The 17,712-nt window shown below is 36.6% G+C and overlaps 1 protein-coding gene across 4 annotated transcripts in view; it reads left to right on the forward strand.

Annotated features, from left to right (window-relative positions):
• The window catches only part of RAB28 (RAB28, member RAS oncogene family), a 68,482-nt gene extending 61,328 nt beyond the window's left edge, over nucleotides 1–7,154 (forward strand). For 2 of the 4 annotated variants that reach the window (XM_042808355.1, XM_032984550.2), the window contains 2 exons: nucleotides 5,151–5,251; nucleotides 6,165–6,273. In XM_042808355.1, the coding sequence (XP_042664289.1) occupies nucleotides 5,151–5,246 (96 nt within the window). In that variant the 3' untranslated portion in view covers nucleotides 5,247–5,251; nucleotides 6,165–6,273. Of the gene's footprint in view, nucleotides 1–5,150; nucleotides 5,252–6,164 lie in introns of all 4 variants that reach the window. The other 2 variants (XM_042808356.1, XM_032984551.2) reach the window with 1 other exon arrangement.
• Nucleotides 7,155–17,712: the final 10,558 nt, after the last annotated feature.

A 17,712-nucleotide genomic window follows, 5' to 3' on the forward strand; every position in this document is an offset into this window, starting at 1 on the left:
GAGCATTGTTTTAGGGCCTTACAAATAAATTGGGAAAAGATGATTTTGCTATTTTTAAAAATCTGAACTGTAACTATATTAACTGAAAAGTGAGCACTTACTTAACTGTATCTACCAGAGTTGGAAGTCATTTGATTTTTATCAGTGAAATTTATGAGATCAAAAATGTGTTAATTATTCACATAAGCAAGAGGTTTTCTACTATAATCCCTTTTCCCTTACCACCTCCTTCTTCCTATTTCCTGCTTCTAAAAATAATGTTCCTGACAGTAAGACTGTGTGCATAGGTTTAAGCCAAAAAGATTTTATACAAACCCAGTTTCAGAAACCTCAAAAACAAAGATTATACTACTGAGGTAACCCTTACTATATAATGATGTTTGAGATTACAATACAGTTATTTTAAACGTACTTGTTGAACCAAAGGGTAGCCATTCTAGTGGTGTAATATCCTGGAACTGCTAGCTAATACCAACATTAAACAAGTACCACAAAATAAGTCAACAAATTTATTTTAAAAAAAAAGGCAAAACATTTCTATGTACAGCTTGGTCTCCTGCTTTTTGAAATATATAATAAATATATAATTTCTGAAAGTGTTTTGCCACAGCAGTATTTACAATCTGTGTTGAAGTGGTTAACTAGAAAACTGTATTGCAAACAGTAAAATGGTAAAATATACTTACAGTGCATATTTAACAAGCAAAGCTAAGTAGTTTCAAAAAGGTGTAATTTATAGGTAGAGAAATACCGAGTGTATCTTTTAAATGATCTTTTACTACTAAGGCACCGTCCATTTATTGTTCTGAGCTCTTTGATTATTTGCATGTAAATAATTAAGCACATAGAGTTCTTTAATTTTTCATTACTTATTTAGCTAGCACTGGAACATCAGCCACAGACTTCTCTGTGCTGTGTGTTGGTGTGTTCTGGTAACTCAGGTGTAAGCTTGTAGATAGGAATGCAGATACCTTAAATTAAAAAGAGAATATGATAAATGGAGTTATATAGAAAATTGTAGCTTTCTAAAGAAAGCGTCTGTTTTTAGGTTGTTTTTAAAGTAAGAACCTCTGTATAGTCCTGACTCAAGAGTACATAACTGTCTATGTCAAATTGGTATCAGCTGTATTACACAAATTGCAATAGCAATAGCGTATAAATAGTTAATATGCATAAACTAAATACTCTCTGTGGCCCATACATTACTGTTAATGTGAATGCAAGCTATAGTGATAAAAAAAAAAAAAAGTAAGAAAAACACCCTGAAAAACCAAGAACACCAACAAAAAACAACAAAAGAAGAAACAAAGCCAGGGAACAGAGTTGAACAGAAAAGAAACTTCATTGTGGTACAGTAGAAGTGAATAAGTGATGCTATGCTGTACATGTAACTAGAGAGAGAGCTGGAAAGCAACTGTCTGACTTTGCAAAGTTCTGCTAATCAAGCATAGTTTCAGTCCACTCTGAACAAGCACTAGTTCTTTGTTACCAGTCAAATGTTTGCTTCCCTTGAGAGTGCTATTTTGAGTGGGCTGTAGGAATTGCCCCAATTTAAGTTAGCGAGACACCAATGGGGATTGTACTGGAGTGTCTGGCTGTTAGCTGTATCTTAAGGATCATTGTTGTACGGAACCAAATACCCTGGTCACTTCTTAAGATAGAAAAGGGAAAGTCCCTACACAGAACTGGAGAAGGAAAACTTTAACCTTCATATCCTCAGGGAGATTAATAGAAGGACATTTCCTGAGAGAAGTTTATTAGTCTGCAGTGGAAAAGCCTAGCTGAAGTAATGTGTAGATGCTGTTTCCCAAGTGCATAGAGCTGTCTCTTGGCTGGAAGGACGTGGTGTCAGATGATGTTGGCATTACTAGGTTTCTGGTTTACCACAGACTCTTTTTTTTTTATGACAGGTACAGGTCCATTAGTGTGGTGGTGATTTTGTTTTGTTTTGTTTTCTTTCCTTCCATCTGTAAAATGGGCACAGGGCTACCTTAAGTTGTGGAACAGTTACATGAATGTGTTCCTTAAAATTTTTAGGCATTTAATACTCTTAACTATTGGACTATAAAAGTAGATAGGTAGAGAGACAGATGCTAGATAAATGCTATAAAGAAACAAATAAAAACAATACAGTAGTAAGTGTGATTAATCCTTAAATCAGTAAGTATGCAAATGTAAATGCAAAGTAAGTATGAAAAAAAATGCAAACTAGGATTTAATCTTCAAACAAAAGAATAAAATATATTTTAGTTTTTACAAATGTGCACTATTTACATGCTGGATTATATATTTGAATTTTCCATGTTTTGTGTAATGTGAGATTTCCTTAATTTGAAAAATTTAGAAGGTTGCTGCCTGAATATATTTGTCAGAGAATTTCAGATGTCTTCATTCAGTCTAGGTGGTAGCAAAATACAAGATGAAATATTGAGTTTGTGTAAAATGGCAACAGAGAAATGCTATATGTGAATTATGTTGTATTATATATTTCTTCATTTTTACTGATTGTCTAAAGTTGAGAATACTCTTTAAAAATTTTTTCTAGCACTTTTGATTTTATGCCTGAAGATCATATGTCTTGTGTTTAAAATCAATTATAATTGTCACAGTCACTAGGAAGATCTTAGAGGTGGCTCACGGGTAGTTAGAGATAAGTTGTAGGAATCTCAAACACATTATTTTAACTTGTATGAATTTGTTGGTCTTGAGTCATGACTTCTGAGCTTTGATGACTGCCAGAACTGCAGAAGCTCTTGTGAAAAGTGGATGGGGTTCTTGGTCCCTTTCAAATTAACAGCACAACCTGTTAATTAACTGCAAGGACAAGCCTTAGAAATTGAATTACATAGCATGCGTTATTTTAGAAAACAGCTGCAGCAGTTTAAGGTATTAATGCAACCCAAACTATTTGTTACTGCCCTTTTGCTGGAATTTATCACTCCCACAGCAGAATCAGAAAATGGAAGGTGATCATGTTCCTTGGCCACATCAGGGTGAAGTTGAGCAGCTTAGCTTAAACTGCTGCTGAAAGTTGTTTTTAAGTGAAGCTGCCAGACTTTGTGCTGAAGCGGATGAGGTGCAAGTACACGTTACATTCCACCAGCTCTCCTTTGGCAGCAGTGATCTCCAGCAGAGGAATAGGACAGACATTTGGGGGTGGTAAGTTTTTAAACTATCTCAGCTAGAGCTACTAAACCTTGTCTGCTAACATGCTGAGATGACTGTTAATCAAACCTTTATTTGGACAAAACTGTGATGAAACAAAGAACTAGATTACTCTTTATGCGTGACTGGAAAGTAGAGCATGTTTTTGAAGTGGAACGGTTCCAAAGTAAGAAAATTGCAGATTCTGACTTATATTTAGTCCTCAAAATACTCTCCCTTTTAAATCGCAAGGGTCTGATGAAATTTGAGGAAATAGCTCCTTTACTAATCAAATGTTTTTCTTTCTATATTTTTTACTTTCAACCATAGCGTAAAAACTGCATGGGGTACAGCTTTGTTCCTTGGCATTGGCAAGAGCTAGCATTTTTGTAAGTGATGTGTAGTTTTCTCTTTAACTAAATGCCGGTTCAGCAAACCAGGGTGTGTGCGCCAGATCTGTACAATAAAACATTTGGCAGATAACTCAGATCTGGAATTCAGAGCACCTGCACCAAGAAAGGTTATTTCTCATTATTGACAGTGGTTTGAACCATGGCAATGATATGCCTGACATAGAAACTGATACAAAAAAGCCTAAGTTTTTAATTAACCATGAAGTTAATAAAAGAAATGTTGCAGTGGTATTTTTTCACCCTTATTTAGATTAAATTCCTTTAGAAAATCCAAGTCATTTATGATAGTCAGCATCTTGCTACAATGTGCCTAAGCATGGGTCACTAACCTGACTGTGTTTACAGGATGGGATTTAGACCAATGTTTTGAGGAACAATTAATTGCCTACTGATTGCCAGACTTTTCTCTTTCTTTTTTTTTTTTTTTTACCTCAGCTCTAGTCAAAAGATTGGTATGAAGAAACTAGGTCTTGTGAGTTCAGATAACACTGTTTAATGCTAAAACTCCTACTACTGCCTTACATGGGATTTGGCAACCTTTCCCTTGATAACATCAGGCCAGGAGTCCAGTAAATCATGAGTGTTGTCCACTAGATAAGATAATATGAATGTGATCGGTTAAACTCAAGAAGAGTACATCAGCAGCCAATAAATCCAGATCCCTTACCAGACAATTAAATTATTATTGCTTGTTTGACATACAGGTTTTATTTACAGAAGTAATCTTTAACATATACTGCTTATTTATTCATATAATCCAATTTATGTATTATTTCCTTTAAAATAATAGTAAAAAATTAATTCATCCATTGATTTTAACCTTGAAAATATGTTGTGTAAAAGTTGAAATGTTTAAGAAAAAAATTATTAAATTGGTTTAGAGTATCTTTCATAGCAGACCTACCTCTTCTGTTTCTTCTTTGCTGATATTGTTGTATGAATTTTTCTCCCGTTTGCATGAACACTGTATTAATAGTGAGAAAACTTGCAACAGTTTTGTTTGTCTTTAGGGGGAAAAATGAGAGCCTTTTATTTTTAGATGAAGTAAAGAAAAATCAAACCTTGCAGCACTTAAATGTGAGGTTGTTAATTTACATCACTGATTATATGTTTAGTTATTATGTGATAGTTATGTAGTGAAACTTGCATGTATACATCTAATGCACTTATTATAATTGTTGGTAGGAAGCTGACTAATGTAGTATTTAAGTACCTTTGACTTAAAGGAATAGGCTGTTGTCATCTTTTCTTCCACTGAATTGTCTTCCTTTTTATTCTGTCCCTTCTCTTGCTTTAATACACTTTTATTGATGGCACATATGAATATTTCACTTTGGTGCTTTGAAAGTACATGTCCTTGAAGCTTGGGCAGCAGCCCTGGTGCTGATAGTGATGCTTTCAGCTAGACGTGTTGCTCTTGTATCAGTGTAAGGCCTGAAAAGAAATGCACTTTTGTTTTGCTTCTGCGTAGTCTTTTTATGTCATTCCTTCATTCTTTTCAACTACTGATCATTTTCTCAATTTTTTTTTTTTCCTTCTCTTTTTACATTCTTCTCTTGCCCTCTGTTCCATTATGTTGATCATGATTAACAGCATATTGTCAGGGCAGAACTAGTGAAATACCCTGAAGAAGATAACCAACATCACAACATTTCCAACAGCCAGAGCAAAGTCTGCTCAATGCAGTAGTTCAGGTACTGATGGAAAACTTGGGGTTTTTTTCAAGCTGCATTGCTTTTACATGAAATAACAACTGTTACAGTAAGTTCTGTTGGAAAAATATGTTTTGTATCTGTAAGCACTTGTAATACTTCACATGTTAATTTGGAACTCAGTGTACAATTACATGATTTTTCTGAAAACCAGATAATGCATAGAAACTTTGAAATGCTTCATGTTACTGTATTAGGAAGGTCTTTCAGTGCTGTATATTCAAAATGTTACATAGCTACCTCAGATGGATATGGACACAAAATTGTAATCTCATTTCCTTCTCCTCATATATTAGGAGAGACCAATGGTCTTATGAAATGCTTTGTAAATAGAATGGGTAATATCTGCTGGATCTGTATTAGAAAATAAGTATTTATGGTATACAGAAGTTCTTTTTATGTTAATTTAGTCTTTAGTTCATCTGCCTATCAAAGTTTCTTTGAAATATGGTTGTATTTGAAATTTGCTTTGAATTCTGTCCATATTTTCCTGTGAAGTGCGTGGAGTAAAGACAGAAAAACTTATGTACAATTTCCAATTACAATTCAGGCAGTTATTCTTCAAAAATGTATACCATAGTCTTTGTAAACAAATATTGTTTTATTATTTCCATACAAAACACTTTTCACGGAAGAAAAATTGTATTCATTGCTTTTGCAAAAAAAGTCATGGTCCATTTGTAGTGTTGTGAAAATCTACCAAGGCACTTCCTTCTTAGTAAGGATAAACTGGTATTTAGAACCAGAATTAGCACCTGATACAACTTCCTGTGAGATGATGAGAAAATTTTACCTAAGTTTTTACCTTCATATTTCATAGTAAACTATCTGTTGAATGCTTTGTCAGCATGAAGATTATATTTTCTGATTGTTACTGTGTTTTCTTTTATGACAGAGAGTGGTGAAGGCAGATATTGTCAACTACAGTCAGGAGCCTGTGACAAGAACCGTTAATCCTCCTAGAAGCTCCATGTGTGCCGTTCAATGACCATGCGATTCTTCTCTGTTTTGATACCTTTGGCAGTCGTCCTACCTTGACACAGGCTCTGGGTTTACCAGGAACTTTGTTTTAACAGTGACCGTCACAACAATGCAATTAGAGGTTTCAAAAACGTGTTGCACCATTGTATGTTGAGAAGCAGCAGGCAGTTTTCTGTCTGGCTGAAATTCAAACATGAGACCACACATTTGTAAAATTAAGATCTATATTCTTTTAAATTATATTTAAATAAAGCAGTATAACTGTGTTTATACGTTTCCTCCTATCTATTTGACTGATACTGGGATAAAAATGGATGAAGTCGTCCTGCATCCAGAATACTTTTAATGACATCACCATGGGAGGTTATTTTGCCAAAGCATTTTTAAATTTTTTTTCTCTTTTTTGCATCTGTGATCTGAACTAACACTCAGCAAAAGTGGAAAAGCTTTTGCTGGAATAATTTTAAGCACATAATATATTTTATCTAGGGATAATTTGGAAAATATTCCATTAATATATATACATAGTGCAAAATGTACAAATTGTATCCAATAAGAAACTGCTTGAAATAAAGCTGTAATATAAAAATAGTTTTCTGAAATCTCGAGTTGTCTCCATGGATGCTCTGAAAAATTCTTGTGTTTTTGTGTATTTTTGTTACCACATCAACATTACTTCTTGCAGTAGTAGATATGCTCATATGTCTTCATGAATATGGATGAACCTCAGTCAACAGTTTGGGCTGTAAATGTTGAGTGATATATTCAGCATGCATTAGAAACTGTTGATAGATCAATTAGGATCAGTTGTTTTTAATAACTAACTGAGTGACTTTTGACTTGCTCCTTTTTTCTTTCTAATTCAGAGTAAATGACAAATAAAAAGCTGTCTGCTCTGTGATCATCACACTTCTCTTCTGTTCCTTTTCTAGCAGTCTTTTAGACATCCAGTTCTCTGCTAGCATATGTGAATAGTAAGCTAAGGAGAGAAAAAAAAATTGAGCCAGCTTGATTCCAGACTGGAAATATTTTAATGTTTTAACTCTAGAATGTGTTTTTTTTATAAAGTACAACAAAACCTTTGGAGATTTAGAAAGTTAATGGGGCTGAGTGAAGGAAGCTTGTATATCACAAGTGAAAATCACAGGGTTCTTCAAGTGAGTGTTCCCATTAATTTGTTCAAGCAAGTGCTTAATAGTTGGCACTATTAAACTATTAGTAGTTTAATAAAACAGTTCAACTATTTTAATCATGTTTAAAGAAAGAAAAATATTACAGATGGCAAAAACATGCTATTTGTTATTATTTTGGTATATTCCAAGTTCACTGAAAAGCTAAGTTAATTTTTAAACCATTCAACATGAAGTTTGACACATAATTTTATAACTACATGATAATGACTTAGTGTTGTAAAATTTTATCATTCAAATGTGGGAAATTCTAAGAAACGAGTTATTGAGAAATTATTCTACACTAAGGTAGGTGTGAATTTGCAGTAAATTATTTATTCTAGGGTTGCAGTCTGTGTTCTTGCTCCTGTCCCATGGAGTTCATGCCCCGCTGCATAGCTTTACCTTATAGTTAAATGCAAATGAAAGATGAACTGTCTTCCACTATCACCAGATGAGAACTTCTGTTCAAACAGTTTTTCTGAAGCAGCTGATAAAGTTTACAAGTTTATGCCCTCCAAAGCATGTGATAAGGTTTTTTTGAATCCTCAGAGTTCTTGGTGTGTTGGTGTCCTGAACTCTGCCCATATGTTCAGATACTCATGAGAACTGCGCACAGCCTGGCTCAGCTAGATGGCTAGAGCCATGCGAGTCGACTTCCTAGTCCCGCTTCCCGAGTCATATGTAGCATGGCCTTAAAAATCAAACTGCTTTTTGCTTAAAAACTTCTGTAATCTTTTCAGAAGAAAATGCCTTTTCACAACTTGATAGACAAAGCCCATTATGACCGTGAATAATGAAAAATGGCTTTCACATCTAAGGTAATCCTGCAGTATGAAGGCTGTGATACATGTCCCAGTCCAAGCTGTTTTACAGATGGATTTTATGTCTTTGTCTCAGCACAACCTTTTATTCTCAGTGCCTGTTTTTCTAACTGTCTCTGACTTTTACATCCTTTTGTATTTTCTTTGATCTTTTCAGCATTTTCAGTGTTAAAGCCCTACCTCCTCTGAAGATATTTTTGTTTACATTTCCAAGCTGCTCTCATTCTTCCTCCCTAACATACATGTATATTATTCATGCTAACCAGGAATCTCTTGTCTTCGGTGCCCCCAGCCCCTCCTTTTGCTGCCCCTCTTAACCTCCTCAGATTTTCTGTATACTGACTTCCACTCTCCCTGCCTTTCCCTACCCTTCCTGCTCCATTTAGATCCATTACCTGTCCACGTTTTAATCCTTACAAATGGGCTTTGCTCTTTGCTCAGCCCTGGGGACCCCACCTTGAGCCTTTGGATTCCAGCTGCAGTCTAAATCCTCAGCTGTGGTAGCTGCCTTTGAAGTGCTGCAGCAGCTGTGGTTGAAGATACAGGGGTGCCTTTGCCATCGCCATGGCCCAGGTTCCACCAGGCTGAGCAGGAAGGTCAGAGATAAATGTGGTGGGTTAAGGCAACACGGAAAGGAGGAGTAGGTGCTGTTCTGCAGGGTAGGCAAGGGCGCTCGGGGCTGGAGGGACCGAAGCGAATTTAGCCGGCGGTATGTGTAGGGGGAGGCAGGGGAGCTGCCATCCTGTGCCCGGTCTGTAAGTAACGTCCCACTACTGATCCACATGATTCACATATGGTGGAGTTTAAGCATGTGCCATATTCATGCACTTAAATGTCTTTTGCAAGGTGAGAACTGGTTGAAAGCAATTCAACAAGCAGTAGTGAAGTTAATGCAATGCTTTCCAAAAGCGAGGTGACACATGCTTAATGTCCGTTGACATGGGGAGCGCACTGGGGCCAGGGGGAAGCATGTTTTTTTCTGAAGCTGAGGCCAGATGAAGGGAAGAAACGTGTTCAGGCTCTGATCTTACACAGATCCATGCTGGTGAAGTGGTCTGCCTGCTCAGAGCTGTTGTAACTAATGGTTTCAGTCACAGCTCTGCCGCTAAAAACTGTTCCTAAATTCAGCTTCTTGCTAGTGTCAGTCCTGTGTGATGTGGATACCATAGGTACATTGTGTCTGGCTGTGTGTTAGATTACCAGTGCTTTCAAAACATGTATTTGAAGCGTTATTAGACTCATGCAACTTCTTATCTTTTGTAGTTCTAAATTTGATGTGGTCAAATTGAGTCTCTCTCACAAACACCAGTGGGAAGGTATTTTCCCTTAGAGTGCCAGAACCTGCGATGACTTCACGATCTCCTCTCTGACTACATTGTTCTTTTGACAGTTCACAAAAGTTAGGAAAAAAAGTTCTTTTTAACTTTTTTTAAAGTTTGTTTTTTAAAAGAATAAAAGAAAAATAAAGGACACATACAAGATCACTAGAAAAATTATGTGAAATGTGCTCTTTTGAGGAATTTAAAAACTGTCATTACTATCTATCTGCATCATTAATCTACTTACCAAAAAACCCTTTTCCATAAAGCACTGTTTGGGTTTCACTGGAACTAAAAGGCCTTTGCACCAGGCAGCTTCTTTTAAATGCAGAGCTAATTTTCTTGTCAGAGAAAACAGTGGTAGATGCACCTGATTATGAACCTGGTAGCCAAAATTTTTATCATAATTTTATAATAAAAAATATCATAGTAATACTTAGAGTTGGATATTATGCTTTTTGATGATGATGACAATTTAAATAAGTTGAAATAATATTTTTCCTTTTTACATCTATTTTATGTTAGGAATATGGTTGCTTTTTCACAAAAGACAGTTTGTAGTCTTTGTTTCATGATGATTGTGACCTTTTCCTACAGGTTTTAGTAGAGAGTACTGTTTAGAATGTGTCCCTATTTCATGTATTGATCTGGCCCCAAAGATTTAGGTGTCTCTGGGAAGAGCAAGTGACGCCGAAGCCTTGTTGCTATGTACCTGTGCCATGCTCGGACCTCTGCTCTGAGCTGGCCCAGCACCTGTAACTGACTGAAAGCAAAACATAACTCATTGTCTTTCAGAGTAAATCTTGATGTATCTAACTAGAACTGTGCTGACCTGTTTATGTTTTGTCACTGACAGAAGACTAAATTGCTGTTCCTTAACATAATTTTATAATAATGGGAAATTTTCTGCAGAAAAATTTTTCCTGTTTAGAATACCTGCATTAATTTCTGATGTAGCTTAGGAATTTGTGTGAGGGGGCTGCTAGATGTATTTAAAGTGGCGCTGACTTTACAGAAATTATATTTACAAAGCTGACGTGATTAACTACTTTTCCTTCTGGAATTCAAGGATTATTTCTCAAGCAAAGAGGTTGTTCTACAATGTTGTATTCTTTTTTTTTTCTCAGTTCAAGTACTACTGCTTAACATATCATCGTATTTCTTTAGGCTGTCTTTATTTAAAACCAACTCATAACCACTTAAAATGTCAAAATAGCTGAATGCTGCTGAAAAGAAAAAGCAAAAATGTATCCATGTTTGCATAGGGGTAATGGCATACATATGAGATTAAAACTCCAGTTCAGATAATTATCCGTAGGAAGCAAATTTGTACTCTGATTTCAGAAGCTATGAATAGAATGTGATTAGAATTTGTATGTGCTACAGTTTTATTTGCAAAATACACAGGTCTTATATAAAACCTCTTTTTATAAAGTACTCTCTAGAAGCCTTGGGGATCCCTGTTTAACTTGCAAATGCCGAAGTTTGATCTTCCCCAAATAGAAGATAGTGAAGCTCCTGAGTTCCGTGAACTGATTTCTATTTTCAGCTTCCCATAGAGAGCTGACTGTTCAGCCAATTTAAACTTTTTTTTTTTTTTTTTTTTTTTTTTTTCCCCCCCTACTCCACTTCATCCTCATTCATTTTGGCACCGTTTTGAACTGGAAAACTTCCAGTTAGCTAATTGGCCATTTGCCTTGTTTTATGTTGGGGTGATGTCAAGTGCTGAAAAAACCAATTGACTGAAAGCAATCTTGTTTCAAAGGTTGGTCAGAACCAAACCTCAGGAGGTACCAATTTCAGGTTTGTTTTGTATTTAACCTCTACACAGCATTCCTTATCCTAGTGGATGAACCTCAGAGAAGAATATAGATTTGAGGTCAAGAGCTTGTGTTTGCTCAGATACCACGTTTAGAGCACTGAATTCTGGAGGAAATAGAATCTTTTTTTAATTTTACCTTCAAGACTTTCTCTACCTCTACTCTCTAATGTTATATTGGCAATCAATGTTTTTATAAAAATATGAATTCAAGTCCCCATTTAAAAAACAAAATGTGGTATTTATACTTCGGTTTAGGGAAGTTTTTTTTTTAAGTATGAGTGGAAAAAACTGTATGAGGTATCGCTGGCATAGGTGAAGGTGTTTAATACACATTAATCATCATCTTGTTATGATCTGTTAAATAACCTATATTTTGTTTTCTACTTTTCTTATTTAAAATATTCTTTAGAATGATAATTATTATAGGTACAAAATAAAATACAAAACTGTTTGTAACTAATTTGTGCCTCAGAGAACTGGTCCTGCGAACTGCTCCAGGCAAACATTTTTTCTTTGCTAACTAAACTTCATTTCTGTCCATTCTTGGGCTGATCCATACCAGGTAGCTTGCAGGATCATGACCTACTAATCCTTTTTGATTTCTGGTGAGCTTTTAAAAACAAAGTAGACCAAGAAACATCAAAGAAGGATTTAAAAGACACACACCGTGCCCTGAGAAGTAAACGGTGCTTTGGAAAGCATTCTCTCCTTTACAAAGAGGTGAATGCTGTGGTTCAATAATATTCACCAAAAGCACTTAAGCATATGCTCAAAATTAAGCGAGTATTTAAGTTCCCTTGAAGTCTATGTGATTTAAGTACACACTTGAAGCTAAATATATTCTGGCATACTTTGCTGACACAGAAATTCTGGCTCCATTGAAATAAATGCCTTTGAGGCTAAAGTTCTTTCAGGAATTTCAGTGTTGTTTCTTAAATTTTCTAGCCATTGTGAAAGGTATAAACTAAAGCCACTCCCAAGTTAAAAAGAAAAATATGAATATAGGTGTTTCTCTTATATTCAGTCATTTTTCTGATGCTTTTGCCTAGCATGAATGATACAGATTTTGCAAAAAAAAACCCAAAAGTTGAAATATAGTTCAGTTGTGTGATCAGAGCATTTAGTTGACATTGGGTGAGTTGCTGTTTTTGGAACAAATGCTCCTCATATCCATAATGAATCAGAAACAGAGAAAAGAATCTGGAGACACTTGGCAAGTCTCATTGCAAACTGAATACTGACTGATAGTGCAGGAAAACATACCGAGCTCCCATTTGTAGTGTCTGAATTGCAGATCTGACATGGAGGATAAACAAGAGCTGGTACTTCTTGCTCAGATTTGGGGAGGTATTTGATCACCATCTTGGAAAAAATGAAGTGTGATTTCTGGATACATTCCAGTATTTGTCAAAGAATGGTGAGGCAATGTTTGACTGCATAATGGAAACTGGAGAGAAATTTTGACATCCCACTCATCAATCCAATTGCTTTTTTATCTCCCCACTGTCTTGGAAAGAGAGCAAAGTGTAAACCAACATTTGGCACAAATGGGCTGTCTGTGCCATTTAGCAGCAATTTGCATGTAATTGGTAACAATTATATAGACAACCCATTTATAACAGTGAGTGAGCTCACAACCCAGCATAAACTACAAGAAAACTAATCATATCCCCCAGGAATCACACACTGATGTAAGAAAGGAAATGGAAGTCTTTCATTTAACTTCTTTCCTGGTTTTATCACCGAGAAATTCAGGGATGCAAATAAGCCTGTACTCAACAGATTACACATTCTCAAATTAAAAGCACAATTTTTGTTTGTGCCAATTAAGCTTGAAAATAATCAAGGGTCATAGAGTGCTCCCAATCCTCTTTTCACTATGATTCTGCTAATCTTTCAGACTAAATGGCCAACTTTTGAAAGTCAGAGTTTAACTCTGTCTCCATACAGTCTTTCCAGTCTCCTCTGTCAAGAGCAGCTGGGGGCCAGCCAGGTCCCCTGCAGCAGGGGCTGAGGTGGCAGCCAGTGGTGATGCTGAAGCACAGCTGAGCATGCTTGGAGAAGGTTCAGCCAGATTTCACAATCATGGAAGTGTAAGTTAATTGATTGAGATAAAATTAGTTTGATTTGTATACATCACCAGCAGTGTAATTGCTTCATTGTCTTTTAGATAAAATACAGACTTACTTTTTCATAAAATTATTTTTAGGTGTTTGTAGGTGTTTTTGTTTGTCTGGTTTTTTTTTTTTTTTTTTTTTTTTTTTTTTTTTTTTTTTTTTTTCAGGCAAGCATAAATTTGGTGTACTTGTTTAGTTGTGACAGCAGATGGGATGTTTCTGCATCCTCCTGGGTATGAGCATAGTCTTTTCCTCTTTGGTTGAGAAACTTGTTGTAGAGCAGACTCGCTAACCATACTGATTCAGGTTGGGCACTATCCAGGCTGAGGAGTCTGGAAATACCAGATAAGTGTTTCTATTCCACATGCAGAGCAAAGGTAGTTCCTTGCAGCTGTTATGTAGGTACTTGTAAGACATCTGTGCTGCTGTATTATACCTAGTGCTGTCTCCTATTGTTGCTAGCAGTGTATCTACTGCAAGAAGATGTATTTGGGTTCGTATAATTTAGCCCTGCTAATAGAGTTTTGTTAAAATAAATATAAGGGAAAAATTCCGTGATTGATACTGGGGAGTGGGAAATCCATGCCTTCCAGAGACAAAACAGACTCAAGGGAAAATGCAACAATTTCAAAATAAAGGAGGTTTGTACACATATGCTCATCTCCATAGTAGCATAAATCATGCACATGAAAGAAGGCTGTGGCTCAGGCTCCATGTAGGGTCTTCTGTTTCATGTAAGTCCTACACTGATCTGTGGAGTGGCTATGTGGAAAGGTAGAGAAATGCTAGACAGGATCAGCACAAGAATTGGGCTGTTGGCTCTGCACTTTGTTATACAATAAAGTCCTATAACTCCTTTTGTATCCAGACACTTCAAAGTGGCTACTCACAAATTATTACTACCCTCTGTGCACATGAACCTCCATTATTCAGTAGGTGTTTCTCTCTCAGGACACATTTATGGCTTTTGTGAACAAAAGTTCAGGTTTTCTGAATCAGATTCTTAGCATTTTCCAGTTTCCTAGGCTGGAGTAGCAAGGATGAAGCCAAACCTTACCCCAAAAGAGTAAAAGAATGTTGATTTCAGAAGGAAATAGTGGTACCACACTCCAAGTGTGTTTGAAATATTTGTCTGAACAAGTAAATACAGCTTTCAACATTTTCTGACAACTAACTGGAAACCAGTATAAGAGGCACAAATCTGCTAAATCATGGCACTGATATTTGCAACCATGGATTTGCCTATTCTGGCAAAATGCTTATGCTGTCAAGAGAAATATGGTAGATTATGGCACCTGTAGGGTCCACAAAGATCCCCAAATCATTAACAATGATCTGCTACTGGTAAAAAATCCTCTTTGTCATTCAGCATATGAAAAATAACTTTCCTGTTCAGTTGCAGAGGGCTACATGCAGGCTAAGTTCTTAAAAGCATTACTATTTGTTTCTGGGTATGAAGTTAAAGATGTGTGGTGTACCTGGTTTGAATCATCATCAGTGAACTTAACTGGAAAGAAAGGAGCAGCATAAAGGTACCCGTCAGTGATGGGTTTATATGTGGAAACTACATTTTGCAGTTTACCTGTATTTCTCTTTGGAATTTTACAGAGCCAGAGATCTGATACCATGGCAGGTTTGCCAGACATTAAAGATTTCCTGCAACAAAGAAGTGACTAATTCTCCAATACAAAAGGTATTTTGATCATGACCACTGAATCTGACTCAGCTTTGAGAAAGTTTGAATCCAGATCCTTGTGTATGCACCAACCTCATTAGCCAGCTCCCTGAGTAACATTCAGTATGATGCTGCAATATCCATTAAAAGAGGATGGTGTAAGTAGCTGGTGGTAATTCTGATCTTTGTGAATGTTTCTTTATTCTTCTTACGCTCCTCTCACACCCCGCCCCCAGCATGGTGGAAGTGCTGGGCAATGAAAATTGAAAATTGGTGGATTGCTGAATATTAATGGAGTTTTGAGTCTCTTTTTTTTTTTTTTTTTTTTTGTCTGCTTATAGAACCTTACTAGTTTAACTGACAAATATTGACCAAGATATTAAAATTATAACGTCTTTAAAATTATTTAGAACTGGACATTGCAGATGGTGTTTTCAACAGAAATTGGCAGAATGGCATCTCTGGCTCTGAGTTGGAGGAGGTGCAAATTCTTCCTGTGTGCCTTTGTACAAACCCCTTAAGCTGCCGGTGTCTTGGGGCTCTTTGCAGGGTGACCTTAATACCCCACCCAGCAGGACTGCTGTGGACACTTGTGTGAATGTCCTGTGCTTGAGTACTGTGGCAGAGTTTTGACCATGGCAGTTTTGACTGACACCTTGTTCAGACCTGGGGAGCATCCAGCAATATTATCTTGGATTCTTGGTAATGGTTCCATTTTGCAACCTATGTAGTCTGATGGTGTCCCTCTTACAGCCAAATGCATGGGGTGGACCTGGACCAGGTGTATTTCAGGTAACAAATAGGATCAAGTTTATAAAAGTTATCCCAGCAAGGTTAGCTGACTGTGTACATCATACAAACCATAAACATTAAAAAATGTTGATTTCTGCTTAGAAGGCACATAAATGACAGCTGAAAGCTAATGCAAGGGATCACTGAGGTATTCTGGCAAAGCTTGGGGATGGATGAATGATTTAGCTGACTGACTAGTCACATAAGTCAGTCTTGGGATTCTTTTAAATTAATGAAAGATTAGGGTTTTTTACTGCTCTGTCCCTTTCCCTATTATTCTAGTAAAAAAACAAAAAGACCACTTTTTTTTTTTTTTTTTTTCATTTTTCTTCTTTAAATATTTAACTCATTAGAGCAGTGGCTTCTGTTGCATACCTGGCAACTGCAGTCACCCTCAATAGCAACCATTCTGAGCATAACTGATTCTTCTATTGCTAAGTACTTTAGCAGGACATTATATTGCTCTCACACGCACATAAGTCTGTGTCTATAGAAATATATGTACAAGTCTGCATACGCTTGTGCACATATGTATGTCTTGGTGCTAACAAAGTTTCAGATAGATACTCAGTTCTCTCCTCACCTGTCTCTGTTTCCTGTTTTAAGCCAAATGTTTAATTTCTGCTAGAAGCACATCTTAGAACATGTGGCTGAAACTTTGAAATGCCTACAATTATTAATGGTATATATTAAATGTAGCTGTCTCTAGGCTATGTTGACTACATTGATACAGGAAAATAAGCAGGTCCAAGGAGTGCTGCAGGGCACTGGAACATTGCTGCTTGCACTGCTGTGGTGCAGAAGTGACTTGCCTGCCCATATCTCACCCCCTGCTTTTAATTACATGGTGCAATAAGAGCTGCAGTGGAAGCAGGAAAATAGAAAGATGGTTGTAGAGTAGGTAGGCAAACCAGCTCTTGTCTTTTCACCAAAGCACTTAGATGTTCCCTCTAGTATCAGCCTACAGTATTTCAAATCATCCCCCTACTCCACTGTCACTAAGGCAGCACAATTATTTATATGGCCATGTTATAATCTGGACTGGGAAAATGATCCAGCTTAGAAAACGTGGAAGAGGACAGTAAGAGAATCAGTTTTTATTAGAAGACAGGATTGATGTGGCCTGGCACACATTCTTTAAGCACGGCTGAGGCACCAGTGAGCTGGGGCATAGAAGCACCGCTGGTCAGTGTTTAGGTGAAGACAGCTTCTCATTGACTTAGACCTGGGAAAATGTATAGCTTTCTATGACCCGCATTCCTCAGGCCATGCAAAAGATGTAAAGAAAAGTGACCTTTTTCTCATCCTTCTCACCACTGTCTGACCTCCTCTTGACATCAGTTCCACCTGCAGAAAGTCAGTCTGCAAATACATCGTTTCCTGGGCTCCCAGATATTCAATTCACATTGTTTTCCTTGCATGTTGCTATTAATGGCAGAAACACAGCAGATAATAATGATTTTCAAGAGCTTTGCCTTTTTTTGCCAAGCCAGCTGCCTCATCAAAGAACATCTGGCACCAAAAGACAGACCTGACTGTGTTCCACTTAGGGGATATTTCAGAGATGCCTAAAATGAGAGACTGAATACCTGAGCATCTGATTGCAGGGTTAAGGTTACCTCAAGTTTTGAAAATTGATATTTCTAACTTCTTTCTCTATAAAATTGTTTCTTTTTTTTTTTTTTTTTTTTTTTAATTCAATGAAGAAAGATTATTACCTTAAGTATAAAATGACCTGCCCCTT

This window comes from Tyto alba, unplaced genomic scaffold (assembly GCF_018691265.1).
Source record: "Tyto alba isolate M040663 unplaced genomic scaffold, T.alba_DEE_v4.0 Super-Scaffold_6, whole genome shotgun sequence".
Lineage (NCBI taxonomy): Eukaryota > Metazoa > Chordata > Aves > Strigiformes > Tytonidae > Tyto > Tyto alba.